This window comes from Natrix helvetica, assembly GCF_964273705.1.
Source record: "Natrix helvetica genome assembly, chromosome: Z".
NCBI classification, from domain to species: domain Eukaryota; kingdom Metazoa; phylum Chordata; class Lepidosauria; order Squamata; family Natricidae; genus Natrix; species Natrix helvetica.
The window spans coordinates 86,253,888-86,274,076 of record NC_138554.1 but is presented as its reverse complement, the minus strand read 5'-3'; the positions used below and the strand labels follow the sequence as shown (position 1 = coordinate 86,274,076).

General features: G+C 41.0%; 2 protein-coding genes across 6 annotated transcripts in view; both read right to left on the bottom strand.

Moving 5' to 3' along the window:
- Positions 1 to 1,554: 1,554 nt before the first annotated feature.
- On the bottom strand, positions 1,555 to 2,003 carry LOC309382221 (large ribosomal subunit protein eL32-like; the record flags this gene model as incomplete). The annotated part of the gene is made up of 1 exon (XM_081933805.1): positions 1,555 to 2,003. One exon carries the CDS (start codon positions 2,001 to 2,003, stop codon positions 1,596 to 1,598), a length of 408 nt encoding a protein of 135 aa, XP_081789931.1. The 3' UTR covers positions 1,555 to 1,595.
- A 13,182-nt stretch (positions 2,004 to 15,185) lies between these two features.
- CPNE4 (copine 4) overlaps positions 15,186 to 20,189 on the bottom strand; it is a 318,853-nt gene continuing 313,849 nt past the window's right edge. For all 5 annotated transcript variants that reach the window (XM_081971083.1, XM_081971084.1, XM_081971085.1 and 2 more), the window contains 2 exons: positions 19,865 to 20,101; positions 15,186 to 15,745 (listed from right to left, as the gene is read on the bottom strand). In XM_081971083.1, the coding sequence (XP_081827209.1) occupies positions 15,614 to 15,745; positions 19,865 to 20,101 (369 nt within the window). In that variant the 3' untranslated portion in view covers positions 15,186 to 15,613. The remainder of the gene's footprint in view (positions 15,746 to 19,864; positions 20,102 to 20,189) is intronic.

Below are 20,189 nucleotides of genomic sequence, written 5' to 3'. Positions count from 1 at the left end.
GATTCCTCCGGCTTTTGGACACAGCGCCTGAAGGCGTAGTGCCTCGCGACCCAGGACGGCGTTGGGGCGTAGTGGAGTTGCAGCCCCCCCAGTCAGGATGGCCCAGTCGAGCGAGTGGACCGGTCGCGGAGCCGCAAGAGCTTGGGCAGCGCCGAACATAGGAGGGCCGCAACAGCTTAGGAAAAAGCTGCACTTCTCATCGTCCGGGACGTTGCGCTTGCCATTGGCGATGAGGTAGCACTCGAAGCGATCTAAGAACGCTTCCCACGATTCTCTGGCGCAACCAAAGGGCGCGAATGGAGGCATCGCCAACATGGTCTTCACCACAGAGGTGCCGGAATACGGCCAAAAGAGAAAAAAAATTGCCGGTCTGGTTGTGCCGAGTGTGGAAACGTGTGGTGGGTCAGCGGCAGCTGTATCCCACCTTCGTCGCCAGTATTGAATAGGCACAAATGCGAGCGGAGACCGTGAGGCAATTTAAACAGTCTTTATTGTAACTCAAAAGCTGTCACAGCAATACAGGAGAGAAGCACGGCTGGGCTTGTCTGACAGCTATTTATATGGAGCTGTCAGACAAGCCAGCCTATCTGTATAATGGATTTTGCCCGCGCTCAGCCAGGTCGCGTCTTATCCAATCAGACCCGACCTGGCTATTGCTATTGCAGACGCCGGCCGCCGGAGGGAAACCCCTGACGTCATCTGCCAGGATACAACATTCACCACATGAACACGTACAGCGCATGCATCCTTACCTCCTGGCACGCTCTGTGACGTCTCCGCAATGCTCCAGCTGCTTGGCAGAGCATTGCGCAGGGGCCATGTGCTCCATGCGCATGTGCGGAAGTGCTAAAGAGCACAAATATCGATAAGGAGCTTGGGCGGGCGGGTGGGCCCTCCGGAGTACCTGGTGCTTCCAGCAGACACTGGTACACCCGTACTGGGGTGTACCAGTCGTAATCCACCACTGCTTCAGATTTTCTTCTCTAGCCTGCACATGACTGTTAGAGCCAGGAGATGTCATGGATTGAGTAAAATGTGGTGAAACTCACTTAACAATGCTCTTGCTTAGCAACCAAAATTTTGGGCTCAATTGTGGTTATAAATCAAGGACTATCTCTACCTTCCTCTGCATGGCAGCATTGTCCTAGTAAACTCCTTCTCCTTTCTGGCAATTTTCCTCTCTGTTAGAGACACCAAAATAATCCAGATGATAAAAGGTTTCCTGCTGGAGCAGGGAGTTGGACAGGTGGGTTGCTCCCAGTTCAGCCCGGATCAGGTGAACCGGTAGTAGCGGAGGTGGGAGGCTCTGCCCATCTGCCCAGATGCTTCTGCACATGCGGATCATTCACACAAGCACGCCTGAACCGGTAGTAGAGTAATTGGCAACCCACCACTGGGATTGGACTAGATGGCCTCCAAGGTCCCTTCTAACCCTGCTATTCTATGATTCTATAAGGATCTCCTGCTGGAGTAGGGGGTTAGACTATATGACCTACAAGTTCTTTTCCAGCCCTAGATTACTGTGCTGTTTGAAAGTGTCTTCTTTCCCCACCCCCAAATTTTATACTTTATTAAATATAGTTGTTCAAGACAAACTATTCATTTTCTTCACTGTGCAGTCTGGCATTTGGATTGGTAACCTTGATAGCAAGCTGAGCTGCTTGCTCCACAATTATCTTCCGATTCTTGGATGAAAAGTTATTAGCAATTTCTGCACAAAATGACTTGTTGCTCATCATTAGCACCTCCAGCTCTTTGACATTATGAACAAGAAACTTCCGGAATCCTGAGGGAAGCAAGTGTTTTGTTTGCTTATTGCTCCTGTAGCCAATGTTGGGCATCAAGATCTGGCCCTTAAATCTTCTGTGAACTCTGTTGTCAATACCTCTTGGCTTGTGCCAGTTACGCTTGATTTTGACATAGCGATCAGACTGATGACAGAAAAACTTCTTAGTCCTCTTTTTGACGATATTAGGTTTGATGAGAGGCCTCAGAGCTGACATTGTAACTTGGCGGCATGAAAGGAAAGAGCTTGAAAGTGTCTTCTTAAGCCACATCTAGTGCCAAGGTTTGTGGTCCTTCCTTCCTCTCCTTCCTCTCTCTCTCTCTCTCTCTCTCTCTCTCTCTCCCTTCCTCCCTCCCGTCTTCCCTCCCTCCCTTCTTCCCTACCTCCTTCCCTTCATGTATCAATCTATCCATCCATGCAACTATATCAGTAGTGGGATTCAATTTTTTAAACAACTGGTTCTGTGGGTGTGGCTTGGAGGGGCATGGTTTGGTGGGCATGGCTAGGTGATCAAATGACTGGGAGGGCGTGGCTAGGTGTTCATGTGACCGGCATGACCAACTCAACCGACATCACTTCTTTGCCCTAATGATAGTTTTAAGAATAAAAAAAGATATTATATACCAAAAGATTTATTATTATTTTTATTAGTTTATTATAAAAGAGGTACATAAAACTACATTGTTACAAGAGTTCTAAAATATTAATGAAAAACTGTTAACAAAAAACAATAAAATTGCAAAGCTGCCAAACTGCAGTTTTATTGACATTCTCAATTGCCCCTTTTTTCACTTTCACATGAGCATCATCAACACTGTGATTTGCTCTCAACCATTTCTTAACTACAGGAATAGGGTCCAATTTTTGAAGGTTTCTGAAGTAATCAATCCATCAACTTTTTGTTCATATGCACCCTTTTCCTTTCTAAGAATTTCATTGCTTTAATTGATCTTATCACCAATTTTTCAGTCTTTATGATGTCTGTAGTTCTTGCTTGCAGCCCCTTTGAAAGAAGATAAATTTCTTCTTCGATCATCAATGGCAAATCAGTCATAAAATGTATATTTTCAAGATGGGCAGCCATACCTATTTTTTATTTGAATGAAAATAGTGATTTAGCACTAGATAAGCATGCCAAACAGGTAGGGTTGACCTTAAACTACAGGCAGCCCATCTTGGTCTAAAAACTCTACTAATCTTTATGATGTCAATTTCAAGCTCAGATATTTTGTTCAATTTGGTTCTTATTGGATTGATGAAAAATAGTATATATCTTATCAATACATATTTTAAAATGATTTACTTGCTTTATTTCCTTTAAGGAGTCATCTAAAACAAGTTGGAGATGATGGCTTAAGCAGTGCCATATTATGCTGTTTGGAAACCCTTGCTATTCTAGTGTTCACTCCAGATTTTCTCCCAAGCATAACACTGGCACCATCAGATCAAAATGCTATTTAATTTTTTTGTAGGTAGTTCTTAGTAAACCAACATTTTTTAAAGTTTCCATAACTGAAGAACATATTGTCTCTGCATCTTGCTTTTCCAATTCAACTAGCTCAAGGAAAATTGTTGGTGAGTTCACTGAACTCTCAACTTTTAAGTAAAGTATAAGAACTGGTTTGCAAGATATTGTTGAGGTTTTGTCAATAATTAAACATAGTTTTGAGATTTTATTTCAATAATTTTAGTAAATAATTGTTTTCTAATGTCTTTTACAATGAAATCAACTATTTTCACTGCAATTTTACATGAATGCAATCCTATTCCCAGATCTAATCCATTTTTAATTTGTGATTCTATTACACCTTCTACATCAGAAAATGGTTTTGATCTTTGGGCCAGGTCGTAAACTATATTGAATACTCAACAAATACTACCTAAATACTTTTCTGTAATTTTGTCCAGTCCTTAATTACATCCTGCTCACACTACTTCAACTTCTCTATGCAGAAGATGTGAGCTTTGGATAAGAAGTAGTCTTTCATCTTTTTCCTAAGAGATGTTGCACCTCTTTACTTTTCCCAGCAGCCTCTATTTTGAAATGTTTCCACACCTTAGCTATGTGAACTTTTTTTTCCCCTGCTGCTCTAGTGTCAAAGTTTTTGCAATACTTGCAACCTAATTGTTTTTAAATTGCCAGTCCGTTGCATTTCTCCCTAAAGTTGGTGTTCTGCTGCAATGTCCAGCAGTCAGGGAGATTATTTGCAATGTCTGGGTTATCAGAAGTACTTGCTGTGCTCGTGCTGCTTTCTAGTGGGAGTTGTTGAGGTTGTTGCGACTCTTTTGGATCTTCCAATCTTGTTTCCAATTGTTTTCTTTCTGAAAAAAGTGGTCAAACTCTGTTGCCTTTTCATCCTGTTAGGCTACTGAAAAAACAACAACAATGATGTCATTTAGATTCAACTGTGGTTGTAAGTTGAGGACTACAAGTAATTGAAGGGATCTGTTTTCCTTGTGTCTAGTTGTTCTGGTGTGCAGAGCCGTTTAACATCATTTCGAGGATAGAAGTTAAAACAATTTATGTCCAGAATGTGAGGGATCTGTAGATATTTTCATAGCCCTACTTAATACTTTCACAGCCTACTTAATAACATTACTTCTGTGGAATCGCATCCTCATAGAGAGGCTGGTAGGCTTCTGAGGTCTATGGGCAGTTGGGATTTCTTTTCAATTTGGCACATTATTGTGTGTATGTTTGACTGGGATATCCAAGACAAGCCCTTTTTATTACATTTGATGGTTGCCCCTAGCTTGCAAATCAACCACTGTCCATAAGGTACAGTGGAGACTGGCAGACAGCAGATAGTGAATGTGTGTTCTAAAGAAAAAAGGCCCTCCTTTATCTTCATGTCACTAGTAAATTCGACGGGGATTACTTTTCTTCCCACCCCCATTATGTTATCCTTGGCTCCTTGCATTATGGATTCCTTGAAAGGAGGCTTGGTAATAAATATGAAGCAGCACTGATGTCAATCAGGCATTCATATGCCTTTCCCCCTAATGTTACTGTAAGAAGGGGTTCTCCATCAGGACCATTCTTTAAGGGAATAGCTAACCCATGGAATGTGGCTTTAAATTTTTCATTATCTTCCTCTAGTCAAATCATTTCAATTTCTTGTTGCTCCCAGTGAGGTTTAGACTGGTTGTCTCTCCTCATTTGTGGGGTAGAGAATTCTCTAGGAAAAAGGGGCCTAGATGGTTATGATGGCCCCCGGTGTCCCTGTAAGTCCTTGTATAATCTGAAATGTCCTTCCCTCCCACACTGGAGGCAGTGCTTGCAGCAGCTCCTGATTTTCCCATTAATTTGCACTGCCAGCATCTGGTCCATCTATTTGGTGGACAGCTTTGCCTTTGTCTATTTTTTTTTCCATTTAAAACTGCAAATGCCTGCAGATCCTCCCTTCTCTCTGCTCTTCTTCTCCTCTCTTTCTCTCTCTCCTTTTCCACTTCCTTCCTCTCTTTTTCCTCCTCTTTTATCCTTTTTCTCTGGTCAAAAATGAAGTTTGCAATCCTGTGCAACTACAAGATCTCTAAAATTGACCAGTTGGGGACAATTTTATGAAAATGCCCCCTTATGTCTTCTGTTGATTGATCTACAAAAGCAGCAGCTAGGATTCTCTGGTCTTTTAGACAATTTAAGTCTAGATGGGTATATGCTACCCCAGCTTCTGGGAGTCTGGGAAAGCATCGGGTGTTTCTTTTTTCCTCTGAGTGTTCCATTGACATTTGGACTAATTCAATGGGATTCTCCCTATTTCTTGCAGAGCTTCTAGTAAATTGTCTTTGGCTCTAGTGTATTTGTCCCAGTGGCTAGTATTATTAAAGTCCCAGTCTGGACAATTTAGGGGCCAGGCTACCCTAACAGAGGTTACTTACCCTGGTGTGATTATTGTAGGTTACCTGGCTATCTCTTCAGTTTTGTCAAAGAGCTTTATTAATTCATTCTTGGTTAAAAAGGGTGTAATAACAGACTCATAATCCCCCCCATGAAGGATTATGGCTTTCAACAATAGATTTTAGAGTCATAATGGGGAAAAGGGAGTGTGGGTTAATATATAATCAAGCTGGCCTCTTTCTCCCCCGGCTACAGACCTGCTCAGCATAGGAGCCATACATTTTTGCTCTAAATTGCCTGAGGCTGATGGGTTATTGGGTTTTCCTGTGTTTTAATCAGGTTTGGGTCCTTGCACCTAGAAAGTTCAGCCTAGCAATACCAGTAGGGTACCTGAACTGGCTTCAGTCTATACCTAAGTGCTTTCAGGGTAGAGTATTCAAATATACCACCTTCTGGCCAGATCTGTTTCCCATATTCATTTGTAAGCAAAGCCCACTTTTTACATAGCCTCTGTGCTTTTGTCTTTGTTATGCCCACCTGGACAGGCAACCTTGTTTTATCTCAGGCATCAAGCAAGTATTTAATTGGGGAGCCCAACATGACCCTCAAGCAAGAGCATCCCATGTTTCCCCTCTTATGTAGGGATTCAATTTGGCTCTGCCAGGTCCTGGCAAACTGAGTCTCTTAGTGAGACAACTGCCCTGCCAGCAGTTTTTGGACCCAAAAAGGGGATCCGGAGGACTCTGGTCCCTATCAGAGTATGGACACCTCCTGTAGGGATTTTCCTGTGTGCAGTTTTCAGATCCAAAACAAAAAAAAAAGGTCTGGGGGGGACTCTACTGCTCCCTACAGTGAGTTTGGACACGTCCTATCACCAACTTTTCCCTCACTCACAGATTTTGGTCTCAGGAAACTCCAGAAGGACTTCTGCTTGCTTACACAGCGGTAAGGGCCCCTTCTACCAATACAAAAGGGAAAGGACAGAAAGGGAAAATTATGTACATCTTCGCTAACTGCTTGGCTCCTCTTTCCTCTCATAAAAGGTCCCACACTTCGGTTCTCTCCCCTTGCTTTCCTGGATCCTGCCGGTAACGGCTTTTATAAGCCAGCAGCAGGCTGGGGGGAGGCATCTAGAGAGAACACGAAGAGAATAAAATCCAGCTGTTGTCAGTAGAGGATTCCCCATGCACACGCACACACTCACATACATCCCCCTTAGGATTTTCATCCAACAAATCTTCATCCAAGTTCTCTCTGAGTTTATTAAAATCAGCTCTTTTAAAATCTAAGACTTTGGTATCATGTTCTATTGCTTGTGTTTGTGTTATGTTGAATTCTAGTATGACATGGTCACTCTCACCCAAGGTTCTTGCAGTTTCAACTCCCTCTATCACTTGTTCTCTATTTATAAAAATTAAGTTCAATATGGCTGTCGCCTGCGACCTGCTTTTCCCCAGATGCCTCTGAGCTACAAATGTGTAGGAAACCCTGGCAATTACCTTGGAAAAGCCATCTAGAAGCTGTTAAGGAAACATCTGGTACTGAAACACAGTCAAGGTGCAAAAACTCCAGACTGAAAAATATTGTTTCAAGCACTATTTTTTAAAAAAAAATGGCAAAGAGAAAGGATGGCTTAAGTTGGAATGAAAAAAAGCTCAGATATGTTCTAATATCCAACTACATTATTTGCCTCCCTTATTTTCTGAAGTGGCAGGACTAACCAAATGAGACTGTAAACTGTTTTTATACTCTGATAGTAATTAATACTGGCCATCACCATGACCACTTCTCCTAGCAGGAAAAGCATTTGCTTTAAGCTCATTTAGTGTGGAAACTGATCCCTTGGTTCTTAAACTGAAGCTTGGAAAGTGTAAAAGCAACAAGGAAAATGTCAGAATGGCACAGGTTTCCTTTGGAGAGGGATCCATAGAAAGAAACAGGGCAGGAAGAAGATTTCACCATTCATTTTTATATTTGCATTAAATTAATAACCAGTTAATATAAAAATTGTCCAATTAAGATGTAAACAGAAAAGTGTTTTATCTTAATGCATTGCAAAATAATCTTCTCCTATTCGTTAAACCAGAAATGGATGGTAATGTAGAAACCATTATATCTGATAGCTTTTGCTTTGTATATGAACACTTTGTGTCAGGGGTGTCAAATCTGTGACCTAGATGCACCACACTGTGGCCCCGCCCCAACCCAATTTAGCAAAGGGGGGGGGAAAAGTCCTGATATATCACATGATGATGCCATAACAACGTGAGTTTGACACCCATTTATGTTAACCCTGAAGCAAACCTGGCTGAGGTCATCTTTGAGGCTTCAGGGTTGCCACAAAGGAGAAGATGGGACAGGATGGGAGGAAAATAGATAGAGGGGTTTTATAGCAGTGGTGAAATTCAATTTTTTTTACTACCGGTTCTGTGGGTGTGGCTTGATGGATGTGGCAGAGGAAGGATACTGCAAAATCTCCATTCCCACCCCACTCTGGGGCCAGCCAAAGGTGGTATTTGGCGGTTCTCCAAACTACTCAAAATTTCCGCTACCGGTTTTCCAGAGCCTGCCAGAACCTGCTGAATTTCACCCCTGGTTTATAGTCAAAACAAAAAGTTTTCCTGTGGGAACCAAGGGCATTCCAACAGGTGCTGGGAAGAGCATGAATGGAATAACCAAGCAATCGGCCAGCATCTCTATTGGACAATGTGACTGGTGACTTGGAGGAAGGGGGAACTTTAACGTCTTTAATTAGGTGAAAACTGTGGGAACTTTCAGAGTTGGTTTTCACAGTTATGCCAATATGATTTATCCAATAAATTGTTCTTTGAGAAATCTACCTGCCTCGGAGTTGTTTTCTATGAGTGCATTACTTGGAACGGTGACACTACATTGCTACCTGTTGCCATTATTTTAGATTACTACCTCTTATTATAAATTTTGCATCTTTACCAATAAAATCAATTTGGTCAATTGCTTCTGAATTGGACACGAAAACTTCTGTATCGATTAACTTGCTAATAAGAGATAACTCTAATGATGGAAATATTTATTTTGGAGGCTGATATATTTTCTTCCAAGATTCCAGGAAATTTGACCCAACTCTTAATGACTGAGTTGCCTTAAGTAGAAGAAACTTTGCAAGAAAAATGTAAAAGAAAAAAAAAACCTCTCTCTCTCTCTCTGTTTCTGTGTGTGTGTGTGTGTGTGTAGTTTACATTGAACCATTCTCTCACCCACATTTTTCATATACAAGTATTTCTGATAGCGTTATTCTAATATCATACATTTCAATTCAGATTTCTAAATCTGGTTTGCCACATTCCATTGTACTCTGAGTACATCATAACACATCATCTTTTAAATTACTTATTTCTGGGACATACTTTGTTGTGCGTATGGTACAGTGGTGGATTTCAAATTTTTTTAGAACCTATTCTGTAGGTGTGGCCTGTTTCGTAGCAGTGGCTCGGCAGTCATGTGCCTGGTTGGGTGTGGCCAACTTGGAAAATATGATGAAACTCACCAATGCTCTTGCTTAGCAACCAAAATTTTGGGCTCAATTGTGGTCATAAGTTCTCTTTCTCTTTCTTTCTTTCTTTCTTTCTTTCTTTCTTTCTTTCTTTCTTTCATCTCTCTCTTCCACTTTCTTTTTCTTTCTTTCTTTTTCATTTTTTATTCCTTTCTTTCTCTCTCTTTCTCTCTTTCTCTCTTTCTCTGTCTCTCTCCTCCCTCCTCCCTCCCACATCTCTGTTACTCTCTGTGTGTGCATGTGTGTGTTTGTCTGTGCCTCACTCACTCTGTATGTGTCTCTCTGTGTGCCTCTGTCTCTCTCCCCTCCCTTCCTCTCTCTCTCTCTGTCACTCTGTGTATGGATGTGTGTGTGTGTCTGTCTGTCTGTCTCTTACTCACTTAATCACTCACTCTATGTGTCTCTCTCTCTGTCTCTCTCTCTCTCTCTCTGTGTGTGTGTCTGTCCATCTCTGAGTCCCTCCCTCTCTGTCTCTCTCTGCCTCTGTCTGTCTGTCTGTCTGTCTGTCACTCACACTCACACACAGACACCCACAGACACACACATACTGTGGTCAGCTTGTTGAGTGTTCCAATCACATTTGAAACACTCAACAACTGGCCTGCATTTATGTTTTTTTTGCAGCATTCTGCAGTCATAGGACCAAAATATATGGTTAAAAGTACCTGGGGTACTTTCCCTGGGGGGCTCCGCAGAACATCCCAAGACTGATGTCACCACATCTGCCCTCTTCAGAGCTGCAGAGAGGCTCTGTGTGGCCGCTGATGACTCCAGAGCCCATCCGGAAAAACGAGGAACGCCCTGCGGATGGGCTCTGGAGTCATCACTAGCTGCGCAGAGCCTCGCTGCAGCTCCATGCCATGGAAAACATAGGCGCGCGTGCATATCCCGTACAATTACAGCCTTGGAGACTTCCTAACAGTGGGGACTTGTTCTCACTCACCTAGGCTTCTGCAGAAGCTTCCCACCAAAGCCCTCCAAGGAAGGATGAGCCAGTTGGGAAAGGGGCTTTGGTCCTGCTCTGGGCTGTAATTGTGCAGGTGTGCATGCGCCTATGCTTTCCACAGCATGGGGCCGCGGCTGGAAGACGAGGAGCATGAGGGGGACTATGGAGGCCTCATCTCTGAAGAGGACCTGTCTCCGAAGAGGGCAGATGTGGTGGCATCGGTCTTGGGATGTTCTGCAGAGCCCCCCAGAGAAAAACACCATGGGGGATGGCTTTTTAACCAGGCGGCTGTCAGAGAGAAGAGGGCAGCATGCACCCGTGGGGCTGTACAACAGCCAAATCCTGGTCTCCTGTTCCTTCTTCGGCTGCTGCACAAGCCCACGTGGTGTACGCTGCCATCTTCTCTCTGACAGCCACCTCGTTTCCAATGGAGGGGGTGGGGAATGCGTGCATTTTCCTCCCTCTGCATGGATTTCCCACTCCCTATTGGTAACAAGTTGGCTGTTGGCGGGGCAAGTCTGGAGCAGACAGGCGGGGCAAGTGAGCGGCAACTGGGCGAATGGGGGGAGCGAGCAAGGGGGCAGGCAATGGGAGGGGGTGTTCCGGGAAAAAGGGTACTGGAAGACATGCTAAATTTGAGGAACAGATACGCGCGTACCAGGGCATACCCTCTGAAACCCACCCCTGGTATAGTAAACAACTTCCATTTGGTAACGTGATAACAGCTACCATTTGACTTTCCTTGGAAATTTTCCTCACTGTTCAGAAACGCCTCCCTATGACATTGAAAGTAGCCATAGAGTATATTGGTCCCCTGGGATGAGTAACTCAAATTAGTCTATATAAGGTATTTTTGTTTTTGTTTTTATGGTTGGCTGAATAGCTGGAGTTCCTTGCTTCTTGTCAAAGAACGTTTTGAATTTAATGTATTATATATTAGTCTCACACTCTCTTCTTCTGTGTGACATAATAGAAATGTGTGAATAGAGAATTAATCTTTTTTGGGCCTTTCCTTGTGAATATATTCTTCTTGAATACACACACACATTCTTCTTGAATATATTCTTCTTTTTATTTTTATTGCATTTTATTTTACATATACATATCAATGTGTGAACAATGTGGCACTTGGTATTACATTCTAATACAGATAAAACTAGTAATATTAATCATAGTTGTTACATTCATACATCCATCATATATTCATTATGTACGTATTTCTAGTTATAATACACATTTATATTAAGTTATAGTCTTTCATTATTAAACTATTCCATATTTCAATATATTGTTCTAATGCCAATTACCATATCGTTTAAACATACATAATAATATCACTATTCAGTTTTTAAACTTCCCTTTTGTTATTGTTTTTATTTTAGTTATGTAAAAATGTGTATACTAATATTCCCCCTTTCTTTTATCTTTATCTCTATTCTGACTTTCAATCATGTCACCCTTATATTAAAATACGTTTTCTTTCTCTTGCCCATTTTGGTGCTTTGCATCCTGCTCATTTTTAACTTACCTCCCATGTTTCACTCTTTGCATCTTTGTATTAAGATACAATCCTTCATTATTTCATTATTCAATATTTCAATGCAGAATTCTAATACCAATTACAATAGTATTTAAACATACAAAATTATTCTAATCACATTCTTTACATTCATCAAATCTATATAATTCTGATAGTGAGACACATGTTTACATTAAGATATGTTCTTTCATTGTTTAACTGTTCAGTGTTTCACTATATTATTCCAATGCCAACCACAATATTATTTAAATGTACTTAATAATACTATCATTCAACTAGTTTTCCCATTTTATTATTGCTTTTTTAAATTATATAAAAGTAAATAAAGGTAAAACTTCCCCTCTCACATATGTGCTAGTCATTCTCAACTCTAGGAGGCGGTGCTCATCTCTGTTTCAAAGCCAAAGAGCCAGTGCTGTCCAAAGATGTCTCCATGATCATGTGGCCAGCATGACTAAACACCGAAGGTGCACGGAACACTGTTACCTTCCCACCAAAGTGGTCCCTATTTTTTTGCCTGCATTTTTACGTGCTTTCAAATTGCTAGGTTGGCAGAAGCTGGGACAAATAATGGAAGCTCACTTTGTTATGCAGCACTAGGGATTCAAACTGCCAAACTGCTGACCTTTCTGATCGACAAGTTCAGCATCTGAGCCACTGAGCCACCGCATTCCTTATATAAAAGTGTGTATGTGCGCGCGCACGCGTATGTATATATGTATGTATGTATGTGTGTATGTGTATGTGTATGTGTTTTCGGCTTAAGCCGAAAACACCAGCCTGAAGATGGCGAGTGAGACCTCACCGAAACGTTGCCAAGACAATCTCAATCTTACACGGGAAAAGACCCGAATACAAGACCAGCATACCTGCACCCATGAAAATCTACCAAAACACACATGTATGTATGTAGGCGTGTGTGTGTGTGTGTGTGTGTGTGTGTGTGTGTGTGTGTATGTTTTCGTAGATTTTCACGGGTGTAGGTATGCTGGTTTTGTTGTATTTGGGTCTTTTCCCGTGTAGGATTTCCCAAATACAACAAAACCAGCATATATATATTAAATTATATATATAACTTTTGCTGATAAATAAATGGAGACTAGTATAGCTCTATTTCAAGCTATTTAACTCTCATCGTTCGAACTTGAGCTGTTTTTACATATTAGGCAGTTATATTAACCTCTAAGCCACAAGCTCTCCTCCCTTAAATGCTGAACCGGGGGAATGATGATGTGTTTTTCTTTGGTCAAAGCACCTGGTATGCCCAAAGCGAAGCAGTATGCTTCCTCCCATATTTGGGCATACCAGGTGCTTTGACCAAAGAAAAACACTATATATATATACACACACATACATACACAAATATTCCTCCAGTCTCTTATTTCTACCTAGCTTCTAATAATGCCACCATTCTAAAAAAAATGTGCTTTGATCCTTATTCTTTTTTTAAAACTTTCCTCCCATATTCCTCACTTGGATCTTTATCTCTATCTGCATCTACATCCTGTCTATTCAATCTAGGTGTTTCTCTCATCTCTACCCTTTTCCACTGCCCAGCTTTCAAAATAACTACCTGAACCTTTATCTCCCTTTCAAAAATATCTTCCTGTATCACCAATTTTCTTTTTAACCCTCTTAAAACATTTCCCCCCTGGTTTAATTAATCAGTCATTGTTATTTTTATTATTGTCTCCTCCTTGTCTTCTTTTATTCACTGATTCCTCAGTTCTCTCTTTTCCTACATTCCTCCTGCTAGCTCCTTCCTTTTCTGAGTGTCTTGATCTTTACTCATTGTCCCATATATATGTGGATGACACTTGGATGAAGATCAAAACACAGGAATTGGAAGCATTCACCAAACCTATCAAGTCTGTGGACAGATATGTCAAATTCACATGGGAGGATGTTAAAGAAAATAGTCTAGCTTTCCTGGACTGTACAATACACATTAAGGAAGACAGAAGTCTTAACATTGAAGTTTACAGAACACACACACCCCAGATCTATGTTTATATTTTTATCAGCTATCCTCCTGTTTGCTGCCATATAAAAGGGGGAAGGGATTGATAGAGATTTTTTCATTCAGCTTTACAACTCTGGCCTTGATTTCACCTATGTCTCCAAGGCCATTTCTATTAGCTCTGGTATGCAGTGGCTGGTTGCCTAGCTACCATGGGATTGGATTGTACAGTTTGTTTCAAGTCGCTGTTTTCGTGTGCTTTGCCTCAGAGCTTGCCTGGAATTCCTTGCTTTCACTTTATTCCTAGTAAAACTACTTTTCTCTAAATCTATGGAGCCAAGGATTTTTCTTTCCTAGGAGATGGACAGAGGCAGACCTGTCACGTTTTGATTCCCACCAGCCACTGGAGCACAAAATAGGAGTCATCAGAACCCTACACCACTGAGCTGAAGGCCTACCTATCAGTGAAGATGGGGAAAAAATAACTAAAACATATCAAGGAAGCCCTCAGAACATGTGGCTATCCCAAGTGGGCCTTCATCAAATTTCAAACAATACCTACAGGCGTTTCTCCATAACACACAATGAAGAGAACAATACATAAAACAACATTGTCATTTTACAGGAATATCAGAAAAGCTCAGGAGGATCTTCAGCCAACATAACATAGTGCACACTTCAAACCCAAGAATACACCAACGTAGACATTTGTCCCCCACAAGGATAAAATACCCAGACACAAACTGAGCAATGTGGTATATGCAGTACAATGCATTGGAAACAAAACAACTACTTCTTAAACACATGGAACAACATAGGAGAACAATCCCATCAGGACTAGATTCAGCAGTCCATCTGCATTTAAAAGATAAAGACCACTCCTTTGAAGATGGCAAAGTCTACTTTTTGGACAGAGAGGACCGCTGGTTTGAAAGAGGGGTCAAAAAAGCCATCTATGTCAGAATTGAACAGCCCTCTCTCAATAGAGGGGGAGGAATACGACATCATCTATCTCCAGTCTACAACACAGTCCTTTCAACAGTTCCAAGTAGGTTCCAACCCAGTCAGGTGATCTTGATGACACAGATAAAACTCCAGGTGGCCTTAATGATTCACTAAAAGAATGCAAATGACCAGCTGCCTGCAAGGAGTGTAAAACCTTCCATTCCTCACCATCCAGTCAGAGCTGAAGAAGCTTTTTGGATGAAAAGTGAGACTTTTAAAAATAAAAATAAGGAAGTCCAGTTGCCTTTTGGAAAAAAAAGCACCTTTGGGACATTTGCATGGTTGCTTGATTTAGTGTTTCTGGGAAATTAGCCCCATATGTTTTGTAAATTAGATTTTAAAGCTTAATAATTAACTATTGGCTATGTTTGGCCACATTTTTTATATGTAAGCAATTATCATGTTTGTTATACATATGTTAGATTCATGTTTGAAGTATAATTTCCTGAAATAGTTTCAAGAGGTTTTGATAATAGGAATTGTCTTAATCTGAAAATGGAATACTTTATGAAAACATTTGAATGAACACCTTTGTAGCAAGAAATACACACAACAACTGCAAAACTGTGTTGTTTTTATTTTGGAACATGCAAATACAATCCATGCATCTGCCACTTTGAAAAAAACTTTTCATTTTATAGCAGATAAACCCAAAGATATTTTGGCTATCAACTTCCAATAAATTTTTCAAAATGCTTTACAGTGTAAAGATAATAAGAAATTTAGCAAAATTTCAACAAACCAGTATAAAAAACAGATACAGATAACTTTTCAAGATGACATGCTGTAATGCAAAGAGTAATAAGTTTGATTGGTTTTTTCCCCATAAAAAGTCTGCAACAATACAGTAGCTTAATCTTTACTTGTAAGCCTTTAGGCTACACATGCAAAAATGAAAAGGGGGAGAGGAATTTAAGTAAAAATCACAAAAACGTGCTATTTTCATTTTAAGTACAATAGTTGTAAATAGTAGTATATCTGAACTCTGTCAAGTAGGTAGGAAATTTCATGGAGCTAGTGTCCTGGAAGACTCATATTCTGACATACATTTTGGTTTAATTGCTTTTCCATTATAATAGTCAACCACTTGATTTGGAACTTCAGCCAAAACACTTTTTGCTAATGCAGCTGGGGATGCCTGCAAGAAATGACAGAAAATAATGTATGTTACTTCAAGTCTAATTGTGCCAACATTTCTTTATAACTGACAGTGCTGGGTTCATAACTACCCTCTAGCAGTTGTTTTTTATGTTTATATCTCAGCTTTTTTTATAAGCTCAAAATAGTGCATGGGTAGAAAGGAGAATATTATTTTATCCATACAGCAATCCTGTGAGGTGGAATGAAATGACTTCCCAGTTCAAAGCCAGTCTCTTAGTAACCATTTTGCACTAGCTGATCAAAGATGTTTTATTTCAATCTAGTCATCACTTTAAAAAAAACATACTAAACTTATACTATATTAAAAAACTATACTATACTTATAACAGCATTTACCCAGAAAAAAAAATAATCTGCTCTCTTCCTCCAAATAATTTGATTGGGATATCCTGAAAAATATTACAATACAGTACAATAGCAGAGTTGGAAGGGACCTTGGAGGTCTTCTAGTCCAATCCCTTGCTTAGGCAAGAAACCCTATACTTTCAGACAAATGGCTAACCAACATCTTCTTAAAGACTTCCAGTATTGGGGCATTCACAACGTCTTGAGGCAAGCTGTTCCACTGATTAATTGTTCTAACTGCCAGGATATTTCTCCTCAGTTCTAAGTTGTTTCTCTCCTTGATTAGTTTCCACTCATTGCTTCTTGTTCTACACTCAGGTGCCTTGGAGAATAGCTTGACTCCCTCTTCTTTGTGGCAATATCTGAGATATTGGAACACTGCTATCATATCTCCCCTAATCCTTCTTTTCATTAAACTAGACATACCCAGTTCCTGCAACCGTTCTTCATGTTTTAGTCTCCAGTTCCCTAATCACCTATGTTGCTCTTCTCTGCACTCTTTCTAGAGTCTCTACATCTTTTCTACATCGTGGTGATTAAAACTGAATGCAGTATTCCAAGTGTGGCCTTACCAAGGCATTATAAAGTGGTATTAATACTTCATGTGATCTTGATTCTATCCCTGTTTATGTGGCCTAGAACTGTGTTGGCTTTTTTGGCAGCTGCTGCATACTGCTGGCTCATATTTAAATGGTTGTCCATTAGAACTCCAAGATCCATCTCACAGTTACTACTATTGAGCAAGGTACCACCTATACTGTACCTGTGCATTTCGTTTTTGTTGCCTAAATTTAGAACCTTACTCTTTTCACCATTGAATTTCATTTTATTAGATAGTGCCCAATGTTCAAGTTTGTCAAGATCCTTCTGTGTCTTAAGCCTTTCTTCTAAAGTGTTGGCTATTCCTGCCAGCTTGGTGTCATCTGCAAATTTGATGAGTTTCCCATTTATTCCCCATATTAATAGAGGAAGATGTCATTGCAAGTGAGTAAATGCAAATTTGACTGAAAATAATGAAATAGAGGCATCAACCGAAGAAGGGGGAAAATAATAATTTCATCTCCTATTACCACCCTCTGCCCATCCTCACAATTTGTTGAAGGTGAGAATCTGCTTATGCCCATGAAGTGCCATCATGCAAACAAGAAATAAAGAAAAATCAGGATCCTCAGTAAGGGAGAGTCTCCATAGCAGATCTTCCCATTATACATAGCAGATTACAAAGAGGAGAATAATCTTATTGACCTGAATCCATCCTTAGAATGATATATACAGTCCAGCATTCCTTAAGCTCTTAGAATACATAAATATTGATATTACATTATATTATGTCCCCAGGTATAAGGTTTAACATAACATCTACCTCTCCTCCCCCTTGGAGAAGAAATGCATTTCTCTTTTTCATATAAAGTGTACATTTTGTGTGGTATTATACATTACATGCAGTGGTGGAATTCAACCAGTTCTCACTGGTTCAGTAAAACAGGTAGCTAATTGTTCAGTTCGGCGAACCTGCTGAAGCTTCGACCCTTCTCTCCCAGCCACTCCTCCCCTCACCCGCCTCTCTTTGCTGCACTGCTCGACTCATACTTTGGCTGAGAGTAAGGGACTATTGACAACCTACTTCCCCTTCCCTCCTTAAGCTGCACCAAAGAGAGTTGCCCTCTTGCACTTTTCCATCTGCCAGACTGAAGGCCATTTTGGCATCTTGGCGCTCCTCTCACCTCCCCCCTAGCCCCTCCAAACAAGCGACATCTGTGCAGGCAAAATCCCAAGGCAGGTGCCCAAGGGGAGGAAGCATAGAGAGAGGCAACTTGGCAACTGGCCTCAGAGGAGCTCAGGGCCTCGTCGCGAAAAGTCCCATGCTCCTGGGAAGATAGGGAAAAAGCTCTCTGGTTTGCTGGCTTCCCACTTTCACAGCAGCAGCAGCCGGGGAGGAAGCATGTGGAGAGAGTACCTTTGCAACTAGACTGCTTCTTCTGACCCCCTTTCCTGTTTTGTCTGCTGGATTGATGCAGGTGGACATAAATCCTAGCTTTGCTGTCCATTGAAGCTAGGAATATCAAATAAGGTGGATAATGTAAGGATCGGACCCTTGCAAAGTCCTCATCTGCCAAGGAGCCTCACTCACTGCCTGCTGAGGTGCCTGGACTCCAGATGGTGGGATGGGGTCTTTCAGGCACTTAGTTTGGTCACCTGTTTAGCAGCTCCTGCCCTCCCTCTGTTGCTGGGAGTTCAGCAAGGCCTCAGCCAGGCTCTTTGGCAGACGAGGACTTTGCAGGGACTGATCTAGCGCCCGGGTGGCTACAACACAAACTTACATTCTCGGCCTTATTTGAGATTCCTAGCTGCAATGGACAGCAAATTCAAAATGAATTTGTGAATGTATACATATGCAAACATATAGACACAGATATGCAGATACACACACACACACACACACACGATTCTGTATATTTACATATTTTCTTCATTAAATCAATATGCCATGCATTTCACATGTAAGACATATATGTGTTTGTGTGTGTGTGTGTGTGTGTGTGTGTGTGTGGCATATGTATATGTATATGCCAGTGGTAGGTTCCGGATCCTGTTGCAACCAGTACAGTGCAACGGGGCCCGGCAGCCACCACATGAAGCGCGCAGCATGCGCACACACGGGTGCAGCGCGCACATGCCTCCTTACCTCTTGCAATGCTGCACGATGCCTCCACGACGTTCCAGCTGTTTGGCGGAACATTGCACAGGCGCTGAACGCTCCGTGCACATGTGTGGAAGCGCCAAAGAGCTCAAATACAGGTAAGGACGGTGGGCGGGCAGGTGGGCCCTCCGGAGCACTGTACCAGAATGGTACCCGGTGCTCCCGGCAGGCACCGGTACGCCCATACCAGGGCGTACAGCTTGCAACCCATCACTGGTATATGTATATGTATATGCCACAGTGCAAGGGCAAGGGCTAGAATGAAAAACCCTCTCCTATTCATCTTACCGGCTGAAATTCCATAATTGACGGGGTCTTCAGTAAGCTCCTTCCATTACACCAAGTAGAGTGCGCTAATCTTATTGTGGCAGATGATAAGATATGCAATTGGCATTTATTTTTATGAGTAACAAGTAAATTGATAAGATCAAGAAGCTGATCAGTGTGCAGGATATTTTGTGTTTTTTCTGTTTAATTTTCTTTTAGAGGACAAGAATTGGTTCCTGAATTGGTATCAGGGTGGTATTATTTTTGTACTAGACTTAATAATATCAAAATAGATTGATTTTTTAAAAGTCTGAATGATGATTTTTGTTTTGTGTTTGTTATATTGTTATTTTAACTAGAACATGTTTTATCTTGTTGTGACAATAGTAGTGTCCTCCATTGCCAGGCTGTAATTCTGTAATACCTAGATCAAGCATTACATCTCCCTTTTCCCCATATTAATCGTCATTCTATAATATTTTCACTGCTTATGCTTCCATATTCTAATATTGTGACTTCTTAAGAAAATTATAAATGAACTTTATTAAACAAGTATTATTATGTAAATACACATAATCCATATTTAACTGATTTATCAGTTGTTTGCTGGTGGGCTATATTCAAAGAGACAAGCATTTATCATATACTTCAGTAAAATCATCCTTGAATTTCTATCTGAATTATGTGTGAATATTATTGTGATAGGTATAATATTTATGAGTGGAATCCCTGAACTAACAAATAATATTTTATTTAAAAAAGTATGGTTAAAACAAATCTTACATGTTTGAAGTTTCTGAATGGCACAAACTGAACAATGTCCCGTAGAACTGGTTCTCCCTTGGGAGACCGCAGGATGCCATCATCCCCATCAAGCATCTGCATGTCACTGAAATCAGCATTTCCGACTCCAACAATGATGACCGACATGGGGAGGTGAGAGGCATGGACGATGGCTTCACGTGTGTCAGCCATGTCTGTGATGACCCCATCCGTCAGAATCAACAAAATGAAATATTGCTAAATGGTAGAAAGGGAACATCAGCATTTGAATGTATTTCTGACAATTGTTGCTAAAAACAGTGCTGCTAAAATTTCCTGGCAATTG